This window comes from Haematobia irritans, chromosome 3, assembly GCF_050003625.1.
Source record: "Haematobia irritans isolate KBUSLIRL chromosome 3, ASM5000362v1, whole genome shotgun sequence".
Classification (NCBI taxonomy): Eukaryota; Metazoa; Arthropoda; class Insecta; order Diptera; family Muscidae; genus Haematobia; species Haematobia irritans.
This window is the reverse complement of record NC_134399.1, coordinates 171,836,809-171,860,113: the sequence shown is the minus strand read 5'-3', so window position 1 is coordinate 171,860,113 and position 23,305 is coordinate 171,836,809. Positions and strand designations below refer to the sequence as shown.

Below are 23,305 nucleotides of genomic sequence, written 5' to 3'. Positions count from 1 at the left end.
TAATGTAGCCGTTAAGGGGGTATAGTTTATAAGTACACTTACATATGTACTGTATATTAGGGTGTAACGAATTAGTTTATAAATTCTTAAAAAATAATTTTCTTTGTGAATTAGTTTCTATACAAATCAATTCAATCAAACTGTAAAATAAAATAAATAGAAATGAAGTAAAATAAATTTAATTTAATTTACTATTTTTATACTGATATCAACGCAGGCTGGTTTTTTGTCCAAATCAGTTTTGTCAAAAATCTGCGAAAAAATTTCCGAAAATTTTGTAAAAATTTTATTTCTATAGAAAAGTTTGCCAAATATTACACTAGGTAACAAATAACAAAATGTTCTCTGTGATTTGTTTCTAGCATATTTTTTCTTATTGATTTTGACCTACTAAACACGAAAATGAGTTTTAAAAAATTTTCTGTCGATTGGTTTTTGAGATACAATTTTTTTAATTTTTTTTTTTAAATTTTGGAGGTACACCTACAATTTTGAGAATATATTTCGTCTTATTTGACCTATTTGATCCAAATTAAAGAAAATTGAGCCGTCTACAACTCATTCTCAGAAAATTTTCAAATCGGGTAAGTAGTTTGGATGTTGGCGGCTTAAAAAAAACGGCGTTTTTTTAGTAAAAATGTGGCAGAAAAAAACATATAAAAATTCATATAAAATAAAAACACGATGCTAACAGCAATTTGGTTTTTTTTTTTCAGCGTATAGCTGAAATTTTTACAAAGAAAATAAGCCCTTACGTAACAAAATCTAACAACAAATAGTGGACTTATAATTTTTTTGAAACTCATTTTCGTGTTTCGTAGGTCAAAATCAATAAGAAAAAATATGCTAGAAACAAATCACAAAACGACTGTTGGCTAGTGTTATTATGTCAAAATTTTATTTCTATAGAAAATTTTGTCAACATTTTATTTCTATAGAAAATTTTGTCAAAATTTTATTTCTATAGGAAAATTTGTCAAAATTTTATTTCTATAGGAAAATTTGTCAAAATTTTATTTCGATAAAAGAGTTTGTCAAAATATTATTTCTATAGAAATTTTTTTTGTGAATTCTATTTCTAAAGAAAATGTTGTGTAAATTTTATTTCTATAGAAAATGTTGTCAAAATATTATTTCTATAGAAAATTTTTTTGTAAGTTTGTCACAATTTTACTTCTATAGAAAATTTGTCGAAATTTTATTTCTATAGAAAAGTTTGTCAAAATATCATTTCTACAGAAAATTTTTTATAAATTTTATTTCTATAAAAAATTTTGTGAAAATTTTATTTGTATGGGAAAATTTGTCAAAATTTTATTTCTATAGAAAATTTTGTCAAAATTTTATTTCTATAGAAAATTTTGTCAAAATTTTATTTCTATAGGAAAATTTGTCAAAATTTTATTTCGATAGAAGAGATTGTTAAAATATTATTTCTATAGAAAATTTTGTTGTAAATTTGTCAAAATTTTATTTCTATAGAAAAGTTTATCAAAATATTATTTCTACAGACAATTTTTTGTAAATTTTATTTCTATAAAAAATTGTGTGAACATTTTATTTCCATAGAAAAGTTTGTCAAAATATTATTTCTACAGAAAATTTGTTGTAAATTTTATTTCTATAAAAAGTTTTGTGAACATTTTATTTCTATAGAAAAGTTTGTCAAAATATTATTTCTACAGAAAATTTTTTGCATATTTTACTTCTATAGAAATTTTTGTGAACATTTTATTTGTATAGGAAAATTTGTCAAAATTTTATTTCGATAAAAGAGTTTGTCAAAATATTATTCCTATAGAAAATTCTATAGAAAATATGTGAATTTTATTTCTAAAGAAAATTTTGTGCAAACTTTATTTCTATAGAAAATTTTGTCAAAATTTTATTTCGATAGAAGAGTTTGTCGAAATATTATTTCTATAGAAAATTTTTTGTAAATTTGTCAAAATTTTATTTCTATAGGAAAATTTGTCGAAATTTTATTTCTATAGAAAAGTTTGTCAAAATATTATTTCTACAGATTTTTTTTTGTAAATTTTACCTCTATAAAAAATTTTAATTCTATAAAAAATTTGGTCAAAATTTTATTTCTATGGAAAAAATTGTCAAAATCTTATTTCTGTAGAAAATTTTGTCAACATTTTATTTCTATAGAAAATTTTGTCAAAATTTTAGTTCTATAGAAAATTTTGTCAAAATTTTATTTCTATAGGAAAAATTGTCGAAATTTTATTTCTATAGAAAAGTTTGTCAAAATATTATTTCTACAGAAAATTTTTTGTAAATTTTATTTCTATAAAAAATTTTGTGAAAATTTTAATTCTATAAAAAATTTTGTCAAAATTTTATTTCTATAGAAAATTGTGTCAAAATTTTATTTCTATAGAAAAGTTTGTCAAAATATTATTTCTACAGAAATTTTTTTGTAAATTTTACCTCTATAAAAAATTTTGTGAAAATTTTAATTTTATAAAAAATTTGGTCAAAATTTTATTTCTATAGGAAAAATTGTCGAAATTTTATTTCTATAGAAAAGTTTGTCAAAATATTATTTCTACAGAAAATTTTTTTGTAAATTTGATTTCTATAAAAAATTTTGTGAAAATTTTAATTCTATAAAAAATTTTGTCAAAATTTTATTTCTATAGAAAATTTTGTGAAAATTTTAATTCTATAAAAAATTTGGTCAAAATTTTATTTCTATAGAAAAGTCTGTCAAAATATTATTTCTACGGAAAAATTTGTCAAAATTTTATTTCTATAGAAAAGTTTGTCGAAATATTATTTCTATAGAAAATTTTTTGTGAGTTATGTTTCTATAGAAAATTGTGTCAAAATTTTAGTTCTATAGAAAATTTTGTCAAAATTTTAGTTCTATAGAAAATTTTGTCAAAATTTCAGTTCTATTGAAAATTTTGTCAACATTTTATCTCTACAGGAAAATTTGTCAAAATTGTATTTCTAAAGGGTGATTTGTTAAGAGCTTGATAACTTTTTTTTTTTAAAAAACGCATAAAATTTGCAAAATCTCATCGGTTCTTTATTTGAAACGTTAGATTGGTCCATGACATTTACTTTTTGAAGATAATTTCATTTAAATGTTGACCGCGGCTGCGTCTTAGGTGGTCCATTCGGAAAGTCCAATTTTGGGCAACTTTTTCGAGCATTTCGGCCGGAATAGCCCGAATTTCATCGGAAATGTTGTCTTCCAAAGCTGGAATAGTTGCTGGCTTATTTCTGTAGACTTTAGACTTGACGTAGCCCCACAAAAAATAGTCTAAAGGCGTCAAATCGCATGATCTTGGTGGCCAACTTACCGGTCCATTTCTTGAGATGAATTGTTCTCCGAAGTTTTCCCTCAAAATGGCCATAGAATCGCGAGCTGTGTGGCATGTAGCGCCATCTTGTTGAAACCACATGTCAACCAAGTTCAGTTCTTCCATTTTTGGCAACAAAAAGTTTGTTAGCATCGAACGATAGCGATCGCCATTCACCGTAACGTTGCGTCCAACAGCATCTTTGAAAAAATACGGTCCAATGATTCCACCAGCGTACAAACCACACCAAACAGTGCATTTTTCGGGATGCATGGGCAGTTCTTGAACGGCTTCTGGTTGCTCTTCACTCCAAATGCGGCAATTTTGCTTATTTACGTAGCCATTCAACCAGAAATGAGCCTCATCGCTGAACAAAATTTGTCGATAAAAAAGCGGATTTTCTGCCAACTTTTCTAGGGCCCATTCACTGAAAATTCGACGTTGTGGCAGATCGTTCGGCTTCAGTTCTTGCACGAGCTGTATTTTATACGGTTTTACACCAAGATCTTTGCGTAAAATCTTCCATGTGGTCGAATAACACAAACCCAATTGCTGCGAACGGCGACGAATCGACATTTCACGGTCTTCAGCAACACTCTCAGAAACAGACGCAATATTCTCTTCTGTACGCACTGTACGCATTCGTGTGGTTGGTTTAATGTCCAATAAAGTAAACTGAGTGCGAAACTTGGTCACAATCGCATTAATTGTTTGCTCACTTGGTCGATTATGTAGACCATAAATCGGACGTAAAGCGCGAAACACATTTCGAACCGAACACTGATTTTGGTAATAAAATTCAATGATTTGCAAGCGTTGCTCGTTAGTAAGTCTATTCATGATGAAATGTCAAAGCATACTGAGCATCTTTCTCTTTGACACCATGTCTGAAATCCCACGTGATCTGTCAAATACTAATGCATGAAAATCCTAACCTCAAAAGAATCACCCTTTATATACAATTTTGTCACAATTTTATTTCCATAGAAAATTTTGTCAAAATTTTATTTCTATAGAAAATTTTGTCAACATTTTATTTCTATAGAAAATCTTGTTAAAATTTTATTTCTATAGAAAATTTTGTCACAATTTTATTTCCATAGAATATTTTGTCAAAATTTTATTTCTATATAAAATCTTGTCAAAAGTTTATTTGAATAAAAAATTTATGAAGAAGTACCTACAAAATCTACCAAAATCAAGAATTCTACCAATCTTAAATTCACTACAAAAATATACCATTGTTTATAGAATTCTACCAACTGTGGCAACCATCTCAGGGGCCGGCTCTTATTGCTAAAGACACCATGTGTGTATTTCGTCTCCCTCTGGGCGTTTCAAATATACACACTATCTTATAATACTCTGTTCCTCAGTGTGGCGACAAAATATCACATTCCACGTTTCACATTTGCGGGCGGATGGGGTATTGACAATATTTATCTCAAAAAATGTTGAAATCCTGTAATAAAAACTAAAATATCCTCATTTTGGTATATGTTTATTTCTTCAATGTCCGCTATTTATAATTTTTAGAGTAATTGTGATGGAAAAGTACCAAATGGCTCGAGGTCGTGCCACGGTGCTTTTGGCAGTCGATATGTATCAAAAAAAAAAAAGAAATTTACCAACCCTGATCTACAGTCCCTTAATCTTATTTTTCTTATTTTTTTATTTATTTAATTTATTTAAATTTTTTTTTTTCGATTCAATTTAATATAAAATATCTTATATTTTATACAAGATAATGTGATTTGAATATTTTACTATTATGGGAAAACTGCCCACTACGTTACACCCTAATATATACATATGCTAATATAAGACAATATTTTAGAATTATTCCTATGTACAAAAGAGACAAAAGCAAAACAAACCACAACATTAAAATTTCGAATGTCCAAGTTTTATAATCAGATTTAGTTTTTATTGAGGGCAATCATGTAAGCTTTTTGTGTTTTTTTTTTTTTGTTGGGCGATTTAGGGTGTTAACAGGTTAGTTCAACATGAAGGTATATTCACTCTTAGGCTTTGAAGTTAAATTGGTTTGTGGGAGATGAGTATGATTACGTAGTAGCGTTTCTCTTGTTTGCCACAAGAACCCTTGGAGTTAGATGCTCTTATTTTCTCGTATTTTTCCATTGCAATTATCCTGAATGTATACATTGTAGTATTTTTTTTTTGTTTTTTGTTTTCCCTCATGGAGGTAATGATTTCCTTAAGAGCCATTATAAAGGCGCTTATAAAACACATAAATATGCATAAAGTTAGAGCGTTAAAATGCCTTCCCAGACTTTTAAGATGCGGGAGTGTTTTCATGCAGGACATAGAAGACAAAAGACACTTTCGACTACCCAAAGACAAAAGTAGACAGCCAACATATTAGGATTTTGCTACAAGGATAAAGGGTGTGTGTGTGTGAAAAATATAAAGGGGTTAGGGATATGAATGATTTGGAATGGATTATTGAGGGTATAGAAGGCGCACTGATCATGAAAATTGCTTGAAACTGAATGGAAAATTTCCAGATTTTACTTCTCGTAGTCATTTAAATAATTGGGATGAAAATTCACAGATTTTAGATTTCAAATCAAGGCGTTATTTCATCATTTTCTTGCACACTTACAAGAGATGTTTATGATTCCTCTAAAACTCAAACAAAAAATGGTTCTTATAAATTCAGAATCTGATGTAGTCTTCATAGGTAAAATCTTTACATTTATCTGTGGGAAGCGTACTGGTTGAACTGATCAGCTTGGGAAAATATCTGTCATCAAACTCCCCTGAAATTTTCAAAGGAAACTATTATATTTGATTCATGGTGGTGGGTATTTAAGATTCGGCCCGGCCCAACTTACTACAGTATATACTTGTTTTGTGTACTTTCCTCTCCAATGAAATTTTAGATAAAAACGAAATCAACCGAATTTACGACAAGCGAGGCATCGATATTCTCTAATATATTTTATTTGCTTTTACAGACAGTTCCTGTGGTCATATGAGTGTAAATCGGACGAAAGATATATATGAGAGCTATATATAAATCTGAACCGATTTCAACCGAATTCAACGTTAATTTTACCCCCTGTACAAAATTTAAAACAAAACTCTGGCTTCTGGGCACTTATATGGCGAATATCGAATCGCACTCCTTGTACAAAATTTAAGGAAAATCAGGCCCCAGAAGCCAGACAAGGGGGGGGGGGGTAAAATTAACGTTGAATTCGGTTGAAATCGGTTCAGATTAGTAGACATCCAGATTAGTAGATATCGGGCGAAAGATATATATGGGAGCTTTATCCAAAATTGAACCGATTTCTTTCAAAATCAATAGGGTTCTATTCTGACCCAAAACACATACTTTTGTTAAATTTGAAGTCGATTTGATTAAAATTGAGACTTTGATTAGAAAAATGTGTTCACAGACAGACTGGGGCCGGCCCCGGGGCCGTCAATATTGCCAAAGACCCCATATGTCTCTCTCGTCTTCTTCTGGGTGTTGCAAACTTATGCACTAACTTATTATACCCTGTTCCACAATATGGCGGCAGGGTATTTAAAGATTTCCGCTAGCGTGACTCGCACCTGTGTTGTCTGCACCATCTAACGATTATTATAAGACTTTTCATGGCCAAAGAAAAACGAATGCCGTTCATGAAATTGTGAACCCCCGTAGACGAAACGGAAATCAAAACGGAATCTTCACGATATTCCGTTTTGATTTTTGTGAATGTTTCCGTTACATTTTATCACCGTTCACGATTGTGGAACGCAATTTTTCTTTTATTAATGTAATATGAATAATTTTATTATATTTCATGTTAGCCTGATACCGAAACAGGCAAATGACGTCCAAATAATTTTATCAAAATTTTATTTCTATACACCGAAAAAAATATTGTCGAAGATTTCATGTCTCTCAAATACGAATACACACAAAAAAATATTTCTGATTCAATCATGAAATTAATTGATCCAATTAATTTTTTAATTGAAATGTCTTCAATCACAGAAATGATAATATCAATTAAAAAATTAATTGGCAGTCAATTAAAAAATTAATTGATTCAATTAAAAAATTAATTGATACTATTAATTTGTGTGATTGATTTTTATTTCAATTAAAAAATTTGTTGACTCAATTAAATTGTTAATTGAATATTTTTTAAAACTCAATTAAGATTTTAATTGGAAAATGTTCGTGAAATTTTTTTCTATGTACAAATTTTGCTTAGCATAGAAGACGCCTTTCTCTAATATAAAGTTTTTTTCCTTGTCCAAAATTCGATAAACTTTTCAATGAAGTCGTATTGTCCTTATAATTAAGTGATTTGCCTTAAAAATGGATATCATAACATGAAAGAAAAAATGTTTGGTCTAAGGTCAACTTGACTTTAATAATTCAGAAAAATTCTTTAAATTTAATGAAACTTTCTTAAAATTTGTTGTCTTTTTGCTTCTTGATTACAAAGCAAAAAATCGTTCAAATATAGGACATGTTTTTTAAAACTTTATTTTAAAGACGTTTTTTACTTGAAACATAGCATAATTTCTACTGGAAGTCAAGTCTTAATTTAGAAAATAATGTTGTCGTTAACTCGATTTTAAAGGACTTTGATAACATATGAAGAAAAAAACTGAAAAAGCGAAAAATTAAAATTTGCTTTCTAGAAGCAAGTACACCAAACCCAAATTTGAAAGAGAATTGTGTCGTAAAAGTATCCTTACTTGTATTCTCCGCTTCTTTGGCTCGGAATCAATACAAAAAATTTTAAAGTAAAGACCAAATCTTTTGAACCGAGCATGCTTTTTTACAGTGTAGAAAATTTTGTCAAAATTTTATTTCTATAGAAAATTTTGTAAAAATTTTATTTCTATAGAAAATTTTGTCAAAATTTTATTTCTATAGAAAATTGTGTCAAAATTTTATTTCTATAGAAAATTTTGCAACATATAATTCTATAGAAAATTTTGCAAAATTTCATTTCTATATAGAATATTGCAAAATTTGTTTCTATAAAAAAATTTACAAAATTTTATTTCTATTGATAATTTTTTAAAAAATTTATTTCTATCAAATTTTTTATATAGAAAAATTTGTCAATTTTTTTTCTATAGAAAATTTTGTAAAAATTTTATTTCTATAGAAAATTTTGTCAAAATTTTATTTCTATAGAAAATTTTTCAAAATATTATTTCTATAGAAAATTTTGTCACAATTTTATTTCTATAGAAAATTTTGCAACATTTAATTCTATAGAAAATTTTGCAACATTTAATTCTATTGAAAATTTTGCAAAATTTCATTTCTATATAGAATATTGCAAAATTTGTTTCTATAAAAAAAATTTACAAAATTTTTTTCTATTGATAATTTTTTTAAAAAATTATTTCTATAAAATTTTTTATATAGAAAATTTTGTCTATTTTTTTTTCTATAGAAAATTTTGTAAAAATTTTATTTCTATAGAAAATTTTGTAAACATTTTCTTTCTATATAAATTTTGTAAACATTTTATTTCTATAAAAAATTTTGTCAAAATTTTATTTCTATAGAAAATTTTGCAACATTTAATTCTATAGAAAATTTTGCGAACTTTTATTTCTATAGGAAATTTTATTTCTATTGATAATTTTTTAAAAATATTATTTCTATAGAAAATTTTGTCAAAATTTTATTTCTATAGAAAATTTTGTAAACATTTTACTTCTATAAAAAAATTTGTTATAAATTTTATTTCTATAGAAAATTTTGCAAACTTTTATTTCTACAGAAAATTTTGCAAAATTTCTTTTCTATAGAAAATTTTGCAAAATTTCATTTCTATATAGAATATTGCAAAATTTTATTTCTATAGAAAATTTTACAAAATTTTATTTCTATTGATAATTTTTTCAAACAATTATTTCTATAGAAAATTTTGTCTAAATTTCATTTCTATAGAAAATTTTGTTAAAATTTTATTTCTATAGAAAATTTTGTCAAAATTTTATTTCTGTAAAAAAAATTTGTCAAAATTTTATTTCTACAGAAAATTTTCTCAAAATTTTATTTTTACAGAAAATTTTCTCAAAATTTGAAGTATTTGAGATTTTATCGAAATGTAGATGTAAATACAAAATTGTGCAGAGTATATTATAGTCGGCCCCTTCCAACTTCGCACTTTCCTTATTTGTTTTTTACTAAAATTGTGTTTCGTCTGCTGGAGTCGGAGTCGAGCAAAATTGGCTCGACTCCACAGCCCTGCTTTTTACCCGAATGAGAACGGCAGTTCTAATAAAAATTGCGAATTGTGGAAGCTCGAGGAGTCAAATCGGGAGATCGGTCTATGAAGGGGCTACACCAAAACATGGACCGATACACATCATATTCGGCACACCTATTTATGGATCAAAAAAACTTCTACGTTTCACATCTCCTTTTTAGATTCGTACAGTCGCTATCTACTGTCAAGATTCCTACTGTTGCCACCTACTGCTTAAATTCCTACTATTCCTATTTACTGTTTAAATTCCTACTGTCCCCATCCCGGTGTATAGATGCTTAAGACCCAAATCGGTTTATAAGGACAAGGGGCGTACCTTGTCAATGGTAAGCATGATCGCCTTACATACAAAGGCTTATGGTTTGAATCCCATCATCGGCCGAACCTCCAAATAATACTGATGACATTTCCGAACGTGAGCACAGCATCTCGAAGTGGAGTCCCCCTGTCATTGCGCTAAACATGGAATAGGGCAGTACTAATTGACATGATAGACGTTCACATATCTAACTGAATGCGATATTTCTATAGAAATAAAGTGTTGGAAAAATTTTCTATAGATATAAAGTTTTGAGAAAATTTTCTGTAGAAATAAAATTTTGTCAACATTTTCTGTAGGAATAAAATGTTGACAAAATTTTCTATAGAAATAAAATGTTGACAAAATTTTCTATAGAAATAAAATTTTGACAAATTTTCCCATAGAAATAAAATTTTCACAAATTTTTTTATTTTTACAAACTTTTCTATAGAAATAAAATTTGCAAAAAATTTTCTGTAGAAATAATATTTTGACAAATTTTTCTATAGAAATAAAATTTTCAGAAAAATGTTTATAGAAATAAAATTTACAAAAAATTTTCTGTAGAAATAATATTTTGACAAACTTTGCTATAGAAATAAAATTTTGACAAATTTACAAAAAAAAATCTATAGAAATAATATTTCGACAAACTCTTCTATCGAAATAAAATTTTGGCAAAATTTCCCTATAGAAATACAATTTTGACAAATTTACAAACAAATGTCTATAGGAATAATATTTTGACAAACTCTTCTATCGAAATAAAATTTTGACAAAATTTTCTATAGAAATAAAATTTTGACAAAATTTTCTATAGAAATAAAATTGTGACAAATTTTCCCATACAAATAAAATTTTCACAAAAATTTTTATAGAAATAAAATTCACAAAAAAATTTCTGTAGAAATTATATTTTGACAAACTTTTCTATAGAAATAAAATTTCGACAAATTTTCCTATAGAAATAAAATTGTGACAAACTTACAACACAATTTTCTATAGAAATAATATTTTAACAAAATTTTCTATAGAAATAAAATTTGACAAAATTTTCTATAGAAATAATATTTTGACAAACTCTTTATTTTCTGTAGAAGTAAAATTTTGACAAAATTTTGATAGAAATAAAATTTGGACAAAATTTTCTATAGAAATAAAATTTTGTTATACAATTTTCTAGAGAAATAAAATTTTGAGAAAATTTTTGAAAAAATTTTCTATAGATATAAAATATTGAACAAATTTTTCTACAGAAATAAAATTTTGACAAAATTTTCTATAGAAATAAAATTTTGACAAAATTTTCTATAGAAATAAAATTTTGACAAAATTTTCTACAGAAATAAAATTTTCACAAAATTTTCTGTAGGAATAAAATTTTGACAAAATTTTCAATAGAAATAAAATTGTGACAAAATTTTCTATAGAATTAAAATTTTGTTAAAAACATTTTCTATAGAAAAAAAGTTTGAGAAAATTTTCTATAGAAATAAAATTTTGAGAAAATTTTCTATAGAAATAAAATTTTGATAAAATTTTCTATAGAAAAAAAGTTTTACAAAATTTTCTATTAAAATAAAATTTCGACAAAATATTCTTTAGAAATAAAATTTTAACAAAATATTCTATAGAAATAAAATTTTGACAAAATTTTCTATAGAAATAAAATTTTGACAAAATTTTCGATAGAAATAAAATTGTGACAAAATTTTCTATAAAAAAAAAAATTGACAAAATTTTCTATAGAAATAAAATGTTGACATAAAATATATATTTTTTTTTTTGATTTTTGGTAAAATTTTGGTAGATTATTTATGGCTCCCCAGCCGCCGAAGGTTGGCCCGAATAATAACAAAAAAATCTTCGTATTTCGAATAAGAATACGATTACGAATTTCAAATACTGAGTTGTCTTCACATACGTCCCCTAATTGAGCGAATATTTTGGGTTACTTGGTTGCATATTCTAAAGAACATTTCAGGAAGATTTTTATTATTTGTTTCGCCAATGAATTTCAAAAAATACCTCCCCCGGATCACATTTCGTATCACTCAAACAAAGGAACACAAATATTTTTTCATTTTATTAAAAGAGATTTTTACAAAAACTGTTTGAAATCAAAAAAAAAAAAGAGAAAATGTTTGATGGCTTAGTGCTCTTTGAGATCAATGAAATTGTGTACTTATATTTAGACCAAAAACTGTAAATCTAGCAAATTTCATGTTGAGTAATAAGTCTGATGTTGTTGAGTAACGGATATGGACTTGGATGGTAAAAAGAGTTGGAGAGAAAAATGCATCACACCGTCAACTAGAAAACAAATTCCATGAACAATGGATGTTATTTTTTTTTTTTTGGCTTAGACGTGTTTCAGTTCTGGTCGATTCGATGATTGAAATTGTTTTAAGTTTTGATTGTTGGCTGAAGAGATTGCATGATTATTGCTTGGAGAGGGATGGTAGGTAGGATGGATGTTTTGGATGGATGGATGGCTGTTACATTTGTCTTTCGCTTTTTTTTTTTTGTTGAATGTTGGTTTAGTTTTTTTTTGTTATCATTTCCGCGTTGTTAGTTGCTCTTGGTAAATTTCAAGCCATATTGCTTTCATTATTTCATCTCCATCACCTGTTTGCTGTTGGGCCAATAGGGCCTCCTCGAATTTGCGATTGCAATCACCATAACAATAAATAATGTAACCATCACGAGCTGAGTGGCATATATGGCACAAATATAAATGTAGAGTAGGAGGAGCAGTGCCATCAACATCATCCGGGTCACACGATTACGAATACAGAAAATTTGTGTTGGAAAAAAGTTAGCAAATAATTTCGGTATTCGATAGATATAGGTGGCCGAGAGAAAGTGAATTTCATTTAAATTCGTTGGCATCCGTTGCATAGATTTTAGGAGAACGAAAATTTTGTAGCATACATTTGGGATGAAAAAGAAAAGAATTTGCAATGTTGTGGCCGATGCGTAGATAAAGATTGGTGGATTTTGGATTTAAAGAGAATTTTGTTTTAAAGAAAAGTAAAAGTTATTCATAAAGAAAATACTACGTATGGTTATATTTTAAGGTTCGACAACTATATGAGGCAAATATAGTTTTTATAAAAATATATATTTTTTTTACTTCAATCAGGAAGTAAGAAATTAATTGAATTAAACTATTAATTGATTATAATAGTTTGTGTTTTGATTATAATTTTTATAAAAAAAATATTTTTTTTACTTCAATCAGGAAGTAAAAAATTAATTGAATTAAACTATTAGTTGATTATAATAATTTATGTTTTGATTATAATTTTAGATAAAAACCTACTTAAGTTTTTAATCATCGGATTGAGTAGTTTTTAAAGTTCAATTAAGATTTCCATTAAAAAAAAAAAGTTTTTCTCTGTGTTTCTGCTAAAATAAAACTACAGTTTGCCATCTCCAGTTGTAACCTTCAATATTTTTTTTTTTGTGGACTTTAATCCCTTACCATCACCGATGATTTTATACTTACGTGGTCTGGATGGCGGCTCTGCGGTTTCTTCGAGTATACGTAATTCTATTTCAAGCGATTGTATTTCATCGTAGCCCTTCTGCAAAAGTTTCATTATCTTCTTAATGAAACCGACATAATCTGTAAAGAAGAATTTAGAAAAAGAGTTTTTTTTTAATATGAGCTAACAGACATATGTAAAACATAATTCAAACTAATCAAGGAAATAGGACTGTGAAAATTTGATCATCTATAACAATTCAATTTTTCCTTAAGAAAATATTTGGGAAAGACTCGAAGCTAGATTGGTCGTAAGAGGACGATTTTTTATACTTTTTTTTTTTTGCAACAAAATGCGTTTTTTATACATTCTACATTGATGAGTTATCAAGGTTTTTCTCCCAAAATAAGAAGTTAAAATAATTGCATATTTTCAGGCGGTGTTAAATTTTACTGAAAAAAAAGACATATTATGAAAATGTATAGGTTGCAAAACGAGAAAATGAAACAAACGTATCATCATAGCGGAGTTTTACAGCCCCTTTCCATTCATCTCACCAAAGATTGGTTAGGCTAAGTTTCGGGGTAGACTGTTTTTTCAGGCTCACTTAGACTATTAAGTCCAATGTGATACTACAGGTGGTGAACTTCTCTTTTATCACTGAGTGCTGCCCGATTCAATATTTAGTTCAACGACAAGATTCCTCCTATTTATAAACGAGGCCGAAAAGCTTTTCAGTGGTGATACAACTTAGAGAAGCTTTGAAACACTCAGAAATGCCACCAGCATTACTGATAGGAGATAATATACTCCTGTAAAAACTTTTTGGTATTTGGTCCAGGGTTGCCACAGTTTGTAGAATTCTACCAAAAATTTTAGATTTTTTACTGTTTGATAGATTTTGCAAAATATTCCTCTCCAACAAGATTTTGACAAAATTTTCCATAGAAATAAAATTAAGATAAAATTTTCTCTAAAGAAATTAATTTTTGAAAAAATTTTCTATAGAAATAAAATTTTGAAAAAAAAATTATATATAAAATATTGACAATAATTTCTCTAAAGAAATAAAATTTTGACATTTCTATAGATATAGATTTCTATAGATAATAAAATTTTTAACAAAAATTTTTGTAAAATAAAATTTTGCCAAATTATCTATAGAAATAAAATTTTGACAAAATTTTCGATCGAGATACAATTTTGAGAAAAGTTTTTGTAAAATAACATTTTGGCAACATTTTCTATAGATATAAAAAGTTGGCAAAATTTTCTATAGAAATAAAACTTGACAAAATTTTCAATAAAAATAAAATTATGACAAAAATTCTCTATAGAAATAAAATTTTGTGGAAATTTTCTCTATAGAAATAAAATTTTTACAAAATTTTCTGTAGAAATAAAATTTTTTTTTGACAAAATTTTCGATAGAAATAAAATGTTGACAAAAATTTCTATAGAAATAAAATTTTGGCAAAATTTTCGATAGAAATAAAAGTTTGACAAAATACTCTATAGAAATACAATTTTCTATAAAAATAAAATTTTGAAAAAAGTTTTCTATAAAAGTAAAATTTTGAAAAAATTTTCTACATATATAAAATATTGGCAATAATTTCTCTATAGAAATAAAAGTTGACAAAATTGTCTACTGAAATAAAATTTTTACAAAAATTTCTATAGAAATAAAATGTTGACAAAAATTTCTATAGAAATAAAATTTTGACAAAATTTTCTATAGAAATACAATTTTAACAGAATATTTTGTATAGAAATAAAATGTTGACAAAATTTTCTATAGAAATAAAATTTTGACAAAAATTTTTGTAAAATATAATTTTGCCAAATTATCTATAGAAAATTTTGATAAAATTTTCTATATAAATAAAATTTTGATAAAATTTTCTATATAAATAAAATTTTGACAAAATTGTATATACAAATAAAATATTTACAAAATTTACTGTAAAAATAAAATTTTGACAAAATTTTCTATAGAAATAAAATTTTGACAAAATATTTTGTATAGAAATAAAATTTTGACAAAATTTTCAATAGAAATAAAATTTTGACAAAAATGTTTGTAAAATAAAATTTTGCCAAATTATCTATAGAAATAAAATTTTGACAATTTTTTCGATAGAAATAAAATTTTAACAAAAATTTCTATAGAAATAAAATTATGACAAAATTTTCTGTAGAAATAAATTTTTGACAACATTTTCAATAAAAATAAAATTTTGACAAAAATTCTCTATAGAAATGTAATCTTGAGAAAATTTTCTCTATAGAAATAAAATTTCCACAAAATTTTCTATAGAAATAAAATTTTGACAAAATTGTCTATAAAAATAATTTTTTTACAAAATTTTCTATAAAAATAAAATTTTGACAAAATTTTCGATAGAAATAAAATTTTTACAAAATTTTGGATAGAATTAAAATTTTGACAAAACTTTTGATAAAATTTGCTGTAGAAATAAAAGATGAAAAAAATTCTATAGCAATAAATTTGTGACAAAAATTTCTATAGAAATAAAAATTTTGACAAAATTTTCTATAGAAATACAATTTTGACAAAAGTTTTTGTAAAATAAAATTTTCTATAGAAATAAAAAGTTGGCAAAATTTTCTATAGAAATAAAACTTGACAACATTTTCAATAAATATAAAATTTTGACAAAATTTCTCTATAGAAATAAAATTTTGACAAAATTTTTCTATAGAAATAAAATTTGAAAAAATTTTCGCTATTGAAATAAAATTTTGACAAAATTGTCTATAAAAATACAATTTTGACAAAATTTTTTGTAAAAGTAAAATTTTGTCTAAATCCCCTATAGAAATAAAATGTTGACAAATTTTCCTCTAGAAATAAAATTTTCTATAGAAATACAATTTTGACAAAAGTTTTTGTAAAATAAAATTTTCTATAGAACTAAAAAGTTGGCAAAATTTTCTATAGAAATAAAACTTGACAAAATTTTCAATAAATATAAAATTTTGACAAAATTTCGCTATAGAAATAAAATGTTTACAAAATTTTTCTATAGAAATAAAATTTAAAAAAATTTTCGCTATTCAAATAAAATTTTTACTAAATTTTCTATACAAATAAAATTTTGACAAAATTTTCGATAGAAATAAAATGTTGACAAAATTTTCCGTAGAAATAAATTTTTGACAACATTTTCAATAAAAATAACATTTTGACAAAAATTCTCTATTGAAATAAAATCTTGAGAAAATTTTCCCTATAGAAAAAAAATTTCCACAAAATTTTCTATAGAAATAAAATTTTGACAAAATTGTCTATAAAAATAAAATTTTTACAAAATTTTCTATAAAAAGAAAATTTTTACAAAATTTTCTATAGAAATAAAATTTTTACAAAATTTTCTATAGAAATAAAATTTTTACAAAATTTTCTATAGAATTAAAATTTTGACAAAATTTTCTCGATAGAATCAAAATTTTGACAAAATTTGCGATAGAAATAAAATTTTGACAAAATTTTCGATAGAAATAAAATTTTGACAAAATTTTCTGTAGAAATCAAATTGACAAAATCTTCTGTAGAAATAAAATTTTGACAAAATTTTTTGTAGAAATCAAATTTTGACAAAATTGTCTATAGAAATAAAATTTTGACAAAATATTCTATAGAAATAAATTTTTGGTAAAATTTTCTATAGAAATACAATTTTGACAAAATTTTCTATATAGAAATAAAATTTGAAAAAATGTTCGCTATTGAAATAAAATTTTGACGAAATTGTCTATAAAAATAAAATTTTAACAAAATTTTCTATAGAAAACCAATTTTGACAAATATTTTTTGTAAAAATAAAATTTTGATAAAATCCACTATAGAAATAAAATTTTGACAAATTTTCCTCTGTAGAAATAAAATTTTGATAAAATTTTCTATATATTTCAAAAATCCATTTTAATTAGATATCAACTGTATTTCTCTTATAAAAAGGGATTTCAAATCCACTTTTAGTAGATTTCGAGCCTAATGTGAATGGGTTATAAGACATAAATAAAGGTCGGCTTATACGTAGCTATATAAGACAATGGACTTTCATACACAGTGAAACCTAGTAGATGTGTTCGCCTATGTTTTTTACACATTTGGGAGGTGTCCACTTATGAGGGTTTAATTCTAATGTGCTAATATAACAAACGTCTCAAGTCAACTGTCCAAGTTTTAGAGGTGTCCGTTTTTCAGAGTGTCCAAGTTTGAGAGGTTTCACTGTAAACAGGAAAGTGGGGAATCGACTCAGAGATGCTCAAAAAGTTAACACAACTTTATGGACTTACAAATATGTGTAAGTTGGACTGTGGCTCGTGTATAAAAAAGCCGAATGGAAGAGGAGCGAAGAGCCAAACATATAACCCATCAGCTCTGATTGATGAGAGAGAGAAAAAGAGATTTAAATTAAATTAAATTACCTAATTTGAATAAATTTATAACAAAAAATAATATTTACTTTAATATAATTAATTTGCTCTAGAAAGTAAAATGTAAAACTGAAACATTGTTGTTGTAATGTTTGAGTAGCTCTTGTAAAGGTTTGAGTGTGTGTAATTGTGTACGTCTTTTATTATTTTGACAAGGAGAAGAGTTTGAAAGTCATTGGAAGGGCAAGTAAAAGAGCGAGCTAAATATACGTGAGTAATAGGAATATATTTTGAGTGAAGGAAAAGATAGGCTTAATATTGATTAGGTGGATGGGGAATGGGGTTAGGTCTTGAAATCATCTGACAGGCGAATATTGGTGTGATTTTGGTTATGAAAGCCTTTATTAAATTTTGGTATAGCAGACGTACGAAAGGTTTTTGGGTGATAAATTTCGTATCGAACGAAAGGTAATTTTGATTAGAAATGGTGAATCCCATTAATTTTACTCCCTCCACCGTAGGATGCGGTGTTAACATTGTCGTTCTGTTTATAACACATTGAAATATTGGTCACCATAAAATGTATATATTCTGGGTTGTGGTGAAATTCTGAGTCGATCTAGCAATGTCCGTCCATCCATCCGTCTATTGAAATCACGCTAACTTCTGAACGAAACAAGCTATCGACTTGAATTTTGGCATAATTAGTTGTTATTGAAGTAGGTCGGACGGTATTGCAAATGGGCCATATCGGTCCACATTTTGGATAGTTCCCATATAAATCGACAAAATTTGGCATGCGGAGCCTTTTGGAGGAGCAAATTTCATCCGATCAGGTTAAAATTTAGTAAGTGGTGGTAGTGGTCCATATTGTTTCATAAGTATATATATATCCCATATAAACCGGCCCCCATGACCATTTATAGACTCCTCTATAGAAACCGATAAAGAACTGAATTAGCTTATAAAGTTGTTATTTAATTACGCAATTCATGGTTGTGGGTACAAAAGATTCGGCCTGACCTAATTTACAGCCGTATATACATTTTTTATTTTGTTTGTTTTATTCGATCAATTATAATCGAAAAATTTTTATTTTGTAAAAATATTGCAGTTGGCGTAGTTTTGTCGTTTGTTAGTGTGTTTGCTTATTTGAGTTGGGCTTTTGTTATGCTGACTAGGAGTCATTGGGAGAGCATTGCAAGCAAAGAGAGTGAGCTAAAGCAATGTGAGTAATAGGCATGTATTTTGGTTTAGTGAAAGATATTTAATATTTCGGTGGGTGGGGAGAGTAAGTAGGTTCGTTTAGCTCTTAAAAAAAGTAAAAGGGCGAATATTAGGGAATAAGGATAAAAGTAATTCAATTCAGAATTTGTTTATTCTTGAACTAAATTCATCCCACCCAATTTTTGAGTGTCGGTTGGGTTTGTATAAAAAATTTGAATTTTAAACTACAGTGCAGGGAGCCATCGTGGTGCAATGGTTAGCATGCCCGCCTTGCATACACAAGGTCGTGGGTTCGATTCCTGCTACGACCGAACACCAAAATGTTTTTCAGCGGTGGATTATCCCACCTCAGTAATGCTGGTGACATTTCTGAAGGTTTCAAAGCTTCTCTAAGTGGTTTCACTGCAATGTGGAACGCCGTTCGGACTCGGCTATAAAAAGGAGGTCCCTCGTCATTGAGCTTAACATGGAATCGGGCAGCACTCAGTGATAAGAGAGAAGTTCACCAATGTGGTATCACAATGGACTGAATAGTCTAAGTGAGCCTGATACATCGGGCTGCCACCTAACCTGACCTAACCTAACCTAACTACAGTGCAATATTTTTTTTAAATGAATGTAAAGTCAAATCATATTTTATTATTACTTGATTACAACTTACCTCTTGGGAAATCTTTAGGACTAACCAATTCCTTGAAAAAGTCTTGAGCAATATGGGCTTGCTCCTCTTCCTTCTTTAGCCAATCGCGAAACCAAAATCTCAAAGTTCTCGATTCCTGTGAATGTTTTCCCGTATTGGCACTAACCAAAAATACTCGAAATTCCAATGACAACTGGGCTGGCGTGGTCTGTGATTTTTGTCCAGCTACTGTATCCTTATTAATGATAATTCCTGTATGATCTCCACCGGCAACATGGGTCCGTTCACTGACCTCATCCACTAATTTCCGTTCAATTAGTATAACGGTACTATTGGCCGTTTTACCTTTGGGCGTCATTACGACCTGTTCTCGATCGGTACGCGGTGGCGTGTGACAAGGACTACGTCCGTTTAACTTCTGAATGCTTGAATTTGAATCATGGGCTAACAAACCGATTGTTGTGGAATTATTGCCATTACTGATGGCACTACCATTCACCAAATTGCCATTGATATTACCGTTGCCATTTGCATATGGGCCACCATTGGATTTTAGGGGTTTGGGTGGTGGTGGTGGCGGTGCCATTTGAGGATGAGGTTGATGATTTCTTGTTGACATAATGTGAGCGAACTTTGGTTTTCTTTTTGTCTGTCTGTCTGACTATCTGTTTTTAGTTCTTCTTCGAGGGTTTATGATTTGTCTGCTTGATATTGGTTTGGTTTGTTTGACTCAACCTTGACTTGATTTGGGGTGGTTTTGTGCCTAGTAAGAAAAAGTTTTGAACGCAATACTTTTCCTTTTTTTTTCTTTGATTGTATCACGTGAGTTCTTTAACCTGGAAATAAATAGCGAAGAAAAAAATGAAATAAATAAAACTTTGTATAAAATATGACTTCAATATATAGCTGCAACATTTGTAATAGGACAACAAGAAAATAATATCTTAATAACTATGTACATTAGGGTGGGTCTTTTATAATTCTGAATTTCAGAAAAATAATATTAATACACCCAGAAAAAAGTGACCCCTTCTTTAAGTTAAAATGAACTCATTGTGAAGATAGTTGAACTTCGTATAGCGCCAAAGACATTTTTATTTGTTTGAACGATGTGATTTTCGTAGAAATTAGGAATAATACATTCCATATATTAGTTAACATTTTCCTATATTTATGTACCACTATACTACAGAATGAAAAAATTTAACTAATTTGAATTCATATATGGAATGATTTTATTGAAATTTTTTCATTCATTTCGACAAATCTTACACATATGTGGTAAAACTCTTACTTCATAATTAGAACTGCTTACCTTCGTTTTTAAATACAATTTTATTTATTTCTATAAGCAATTTTATCTTCAATAAAAGACATGTTTTATTAATATATTGAATACATTTATTAAGAATCAACAGCATCGAATCTCTTTGAAATATTAGTTTATTATTCCACTATTTCCAATTTCCGTGTGATATTATCAACTGTAAAACGCACTTTTTCTTCTTCTTGTACTTTTCACTTTTAATAAGTTGCTGCCTCACGATTTTGTCCTCCTTTTACAATTTCAATACCTACAAATATAAAAAATCATAAAACATTTTTGTTGCAAAAGGTTAGCGTCACTGAATATTACCTGATAATTGAAGATTCCAAAATGAAGACAAATGAAAGGGTTGTTATTCTGCTGGTGTTTTCTTTCTTTATACACTATCACGAAGATTGATAGATTTATTTAAAAAAACGAAAATTTTTCTCACTAATTTAAAATAACAAATATTTTATATATTTTATTTGTTATTTATTATATTATTTTACCATATTATTTTTTAACAATCTCTCCGTATACCAAAACAACGCGATTCCAACTAAAAAAACAACCGACGCGCAAATATATCGATTACACCCACGCGCAAACACATCGATTACGATGACAGGTATCGATTACAGGTAGAGAATAGAAATTTAGGAAAATTTCCTATATTCTAACAAGTGTGTTTCCTTAAGTTTTGAAAGGATTGCATACTTCTTAGTACGAACGAACTAAAATATTTTTCTATGCCAAGTGTTGTTCGTATGTATGAAAAACTTTCTATTATAAAGGAAGTCGCAATTATCATTTTATAAGAAATTTTACTAATTTTGAGGAAAATTTTCTTTTTCAGTAGTAAATTCTTATACCCAGCGAAGAAAATAGTATGAGTAAAATTCCATGCTTTATTCTAGTTAATGAACTATTCCTAACTGCTTACAGTTTAGGATTTTTTTACTGAAACGAGTAAATTTTATTATTTTTCACAAAAATTTACCTTAATGGAAATAAAATGGATAAACTATATTGATGAAAATTTTTTCCTTTAGTTTCGAAGGCACTTTTTTCTGGGTGTATGGTGTGGAAATCAAACAATGATTTATAATAGATATCGATCGACATTAAAAAAGGCATGTATATTTGTCTCATTAAATACACAAAAACGGTAATCGATGAACTTTTCGATTGCTGATCGATTGCTGAAGTGCTTGCCATCAAACTACTGTTGTGGGTTAACAGTAAGTTGAATTTTTGTATAAAATTAATAAAATTTTGCAAAAATTTTCTATAGAAATAAAAATTTTGCAAAATTTTTCTGTGGATATAAAATTTTGCAAAAAATGTTTATTGAAATAAAATTTTGAAACATTTTTTACAGAAATACAAATTTGACAAAATTTTCAATAGAAATAAAATTTTGAGAAATTTTTCAATTTAAACAAAATTAAATTTCAATTGAAATAGACAATTTTGAAAAAAAATTTCTGTAGAATACAATTTTAACATAATTTTCAATAGAAATAAAATTTTAACATAATTTTCAAAAGAAATAAAATTTTAACAAAATTTTCCATAAAAATAAAATTTTGACAAAACTTTCTATCGATATATATATTTTTTTATATAATATATAATTTTGACAAACTTTTTTTTTATAGAAATAAAAATTTTAAAAAAAGTTTCTATTAAAATAAAGTTTTGCAGAAAAATCCTATAGAAATAGTTTTTTTGTAAAAATTTTCTATAGAAATAAAATTTAAATACAATTTTCAATAGAACTAAATGTTTCTATAGAATTAAATTACCCAGCAAAAAAAGCGTCGCCAAAAAAGTAGTGAAAATGTACTTTTTGGATCCGGAACAAAATTTTCCATAAAAATAACATTTTGAAAAAAGTTTCTATCGATATATATATTTTTTTATATAATATATAATTTTGACAAACTTTTTTTTTATAGAAATAAAAATTTTAAAAAAAGTTTCTATTAAAATAAAGTTTTGCAGAAAAATCCTATAGAAATAGTTTTTTTGTAAAAATTTTCTATAGAAATAAAATTTAAATACAATTTTCAATAGAACTAAAGGTTTCTATAGAATTAAATTACCCAGCAAAAAAAGCGTCGCCAAAAAAGTAGTGAAAATGTACTTTTTGGATCCGGAAGTGGTGTAAAATTGCCACAGAAGCGATGAATTTAACACGGGCTTGTCATACACAGAAAAAAATTTCACGAAAATTTTTCCAATTAAAATTTTAATTGACTTTTAAAAAATATTCAATTAACAATTTAATTGAATCAAAAAATTTTTTAATTGAAACAAAAATCAATCACGAAAATTAATA

General features: G+C 26.6%; 1 protein-coding gene across 4 annotated transcripts in view; it reads right to left on the bottom strand.

The window, feature by feature from the left end:
* The window catches only part of LOC142228019 (uncharacterized), a 131,158-nt gene that overhangs the window by 18,580 nt on the left and 89,273 nt on the right, over positions 1–23,305 (bottom strand). For 2 of the 4 annotated variants that reach the window (XM_075298280.1, XM_075298281.1), the window contains exons 3-5: positions 19,674–20,488; positions 13,399–13,518; positions 12,516–12,596 (exon numbers count right to left, since the gene is read on the bottom strand). In XM_075298280.1, the coding sequence (XP_075154395.1) occupies positions 12,516–12,596; positions 13,399–13,518; positions 19,674–20,271 (799 nt within the window). In that variant the 5' untranslated portion in view covers positions 20,272–20,488. The remainder of the gene's footprint in view (positions 1–12,515; positions 12,597–13,398; positions 13,519–19,673; positions 20,489–23,305) is intronic. The other 2 variants (XM_075298282.1, XM_075298283.1) reach the window with 1 other exon arrangement.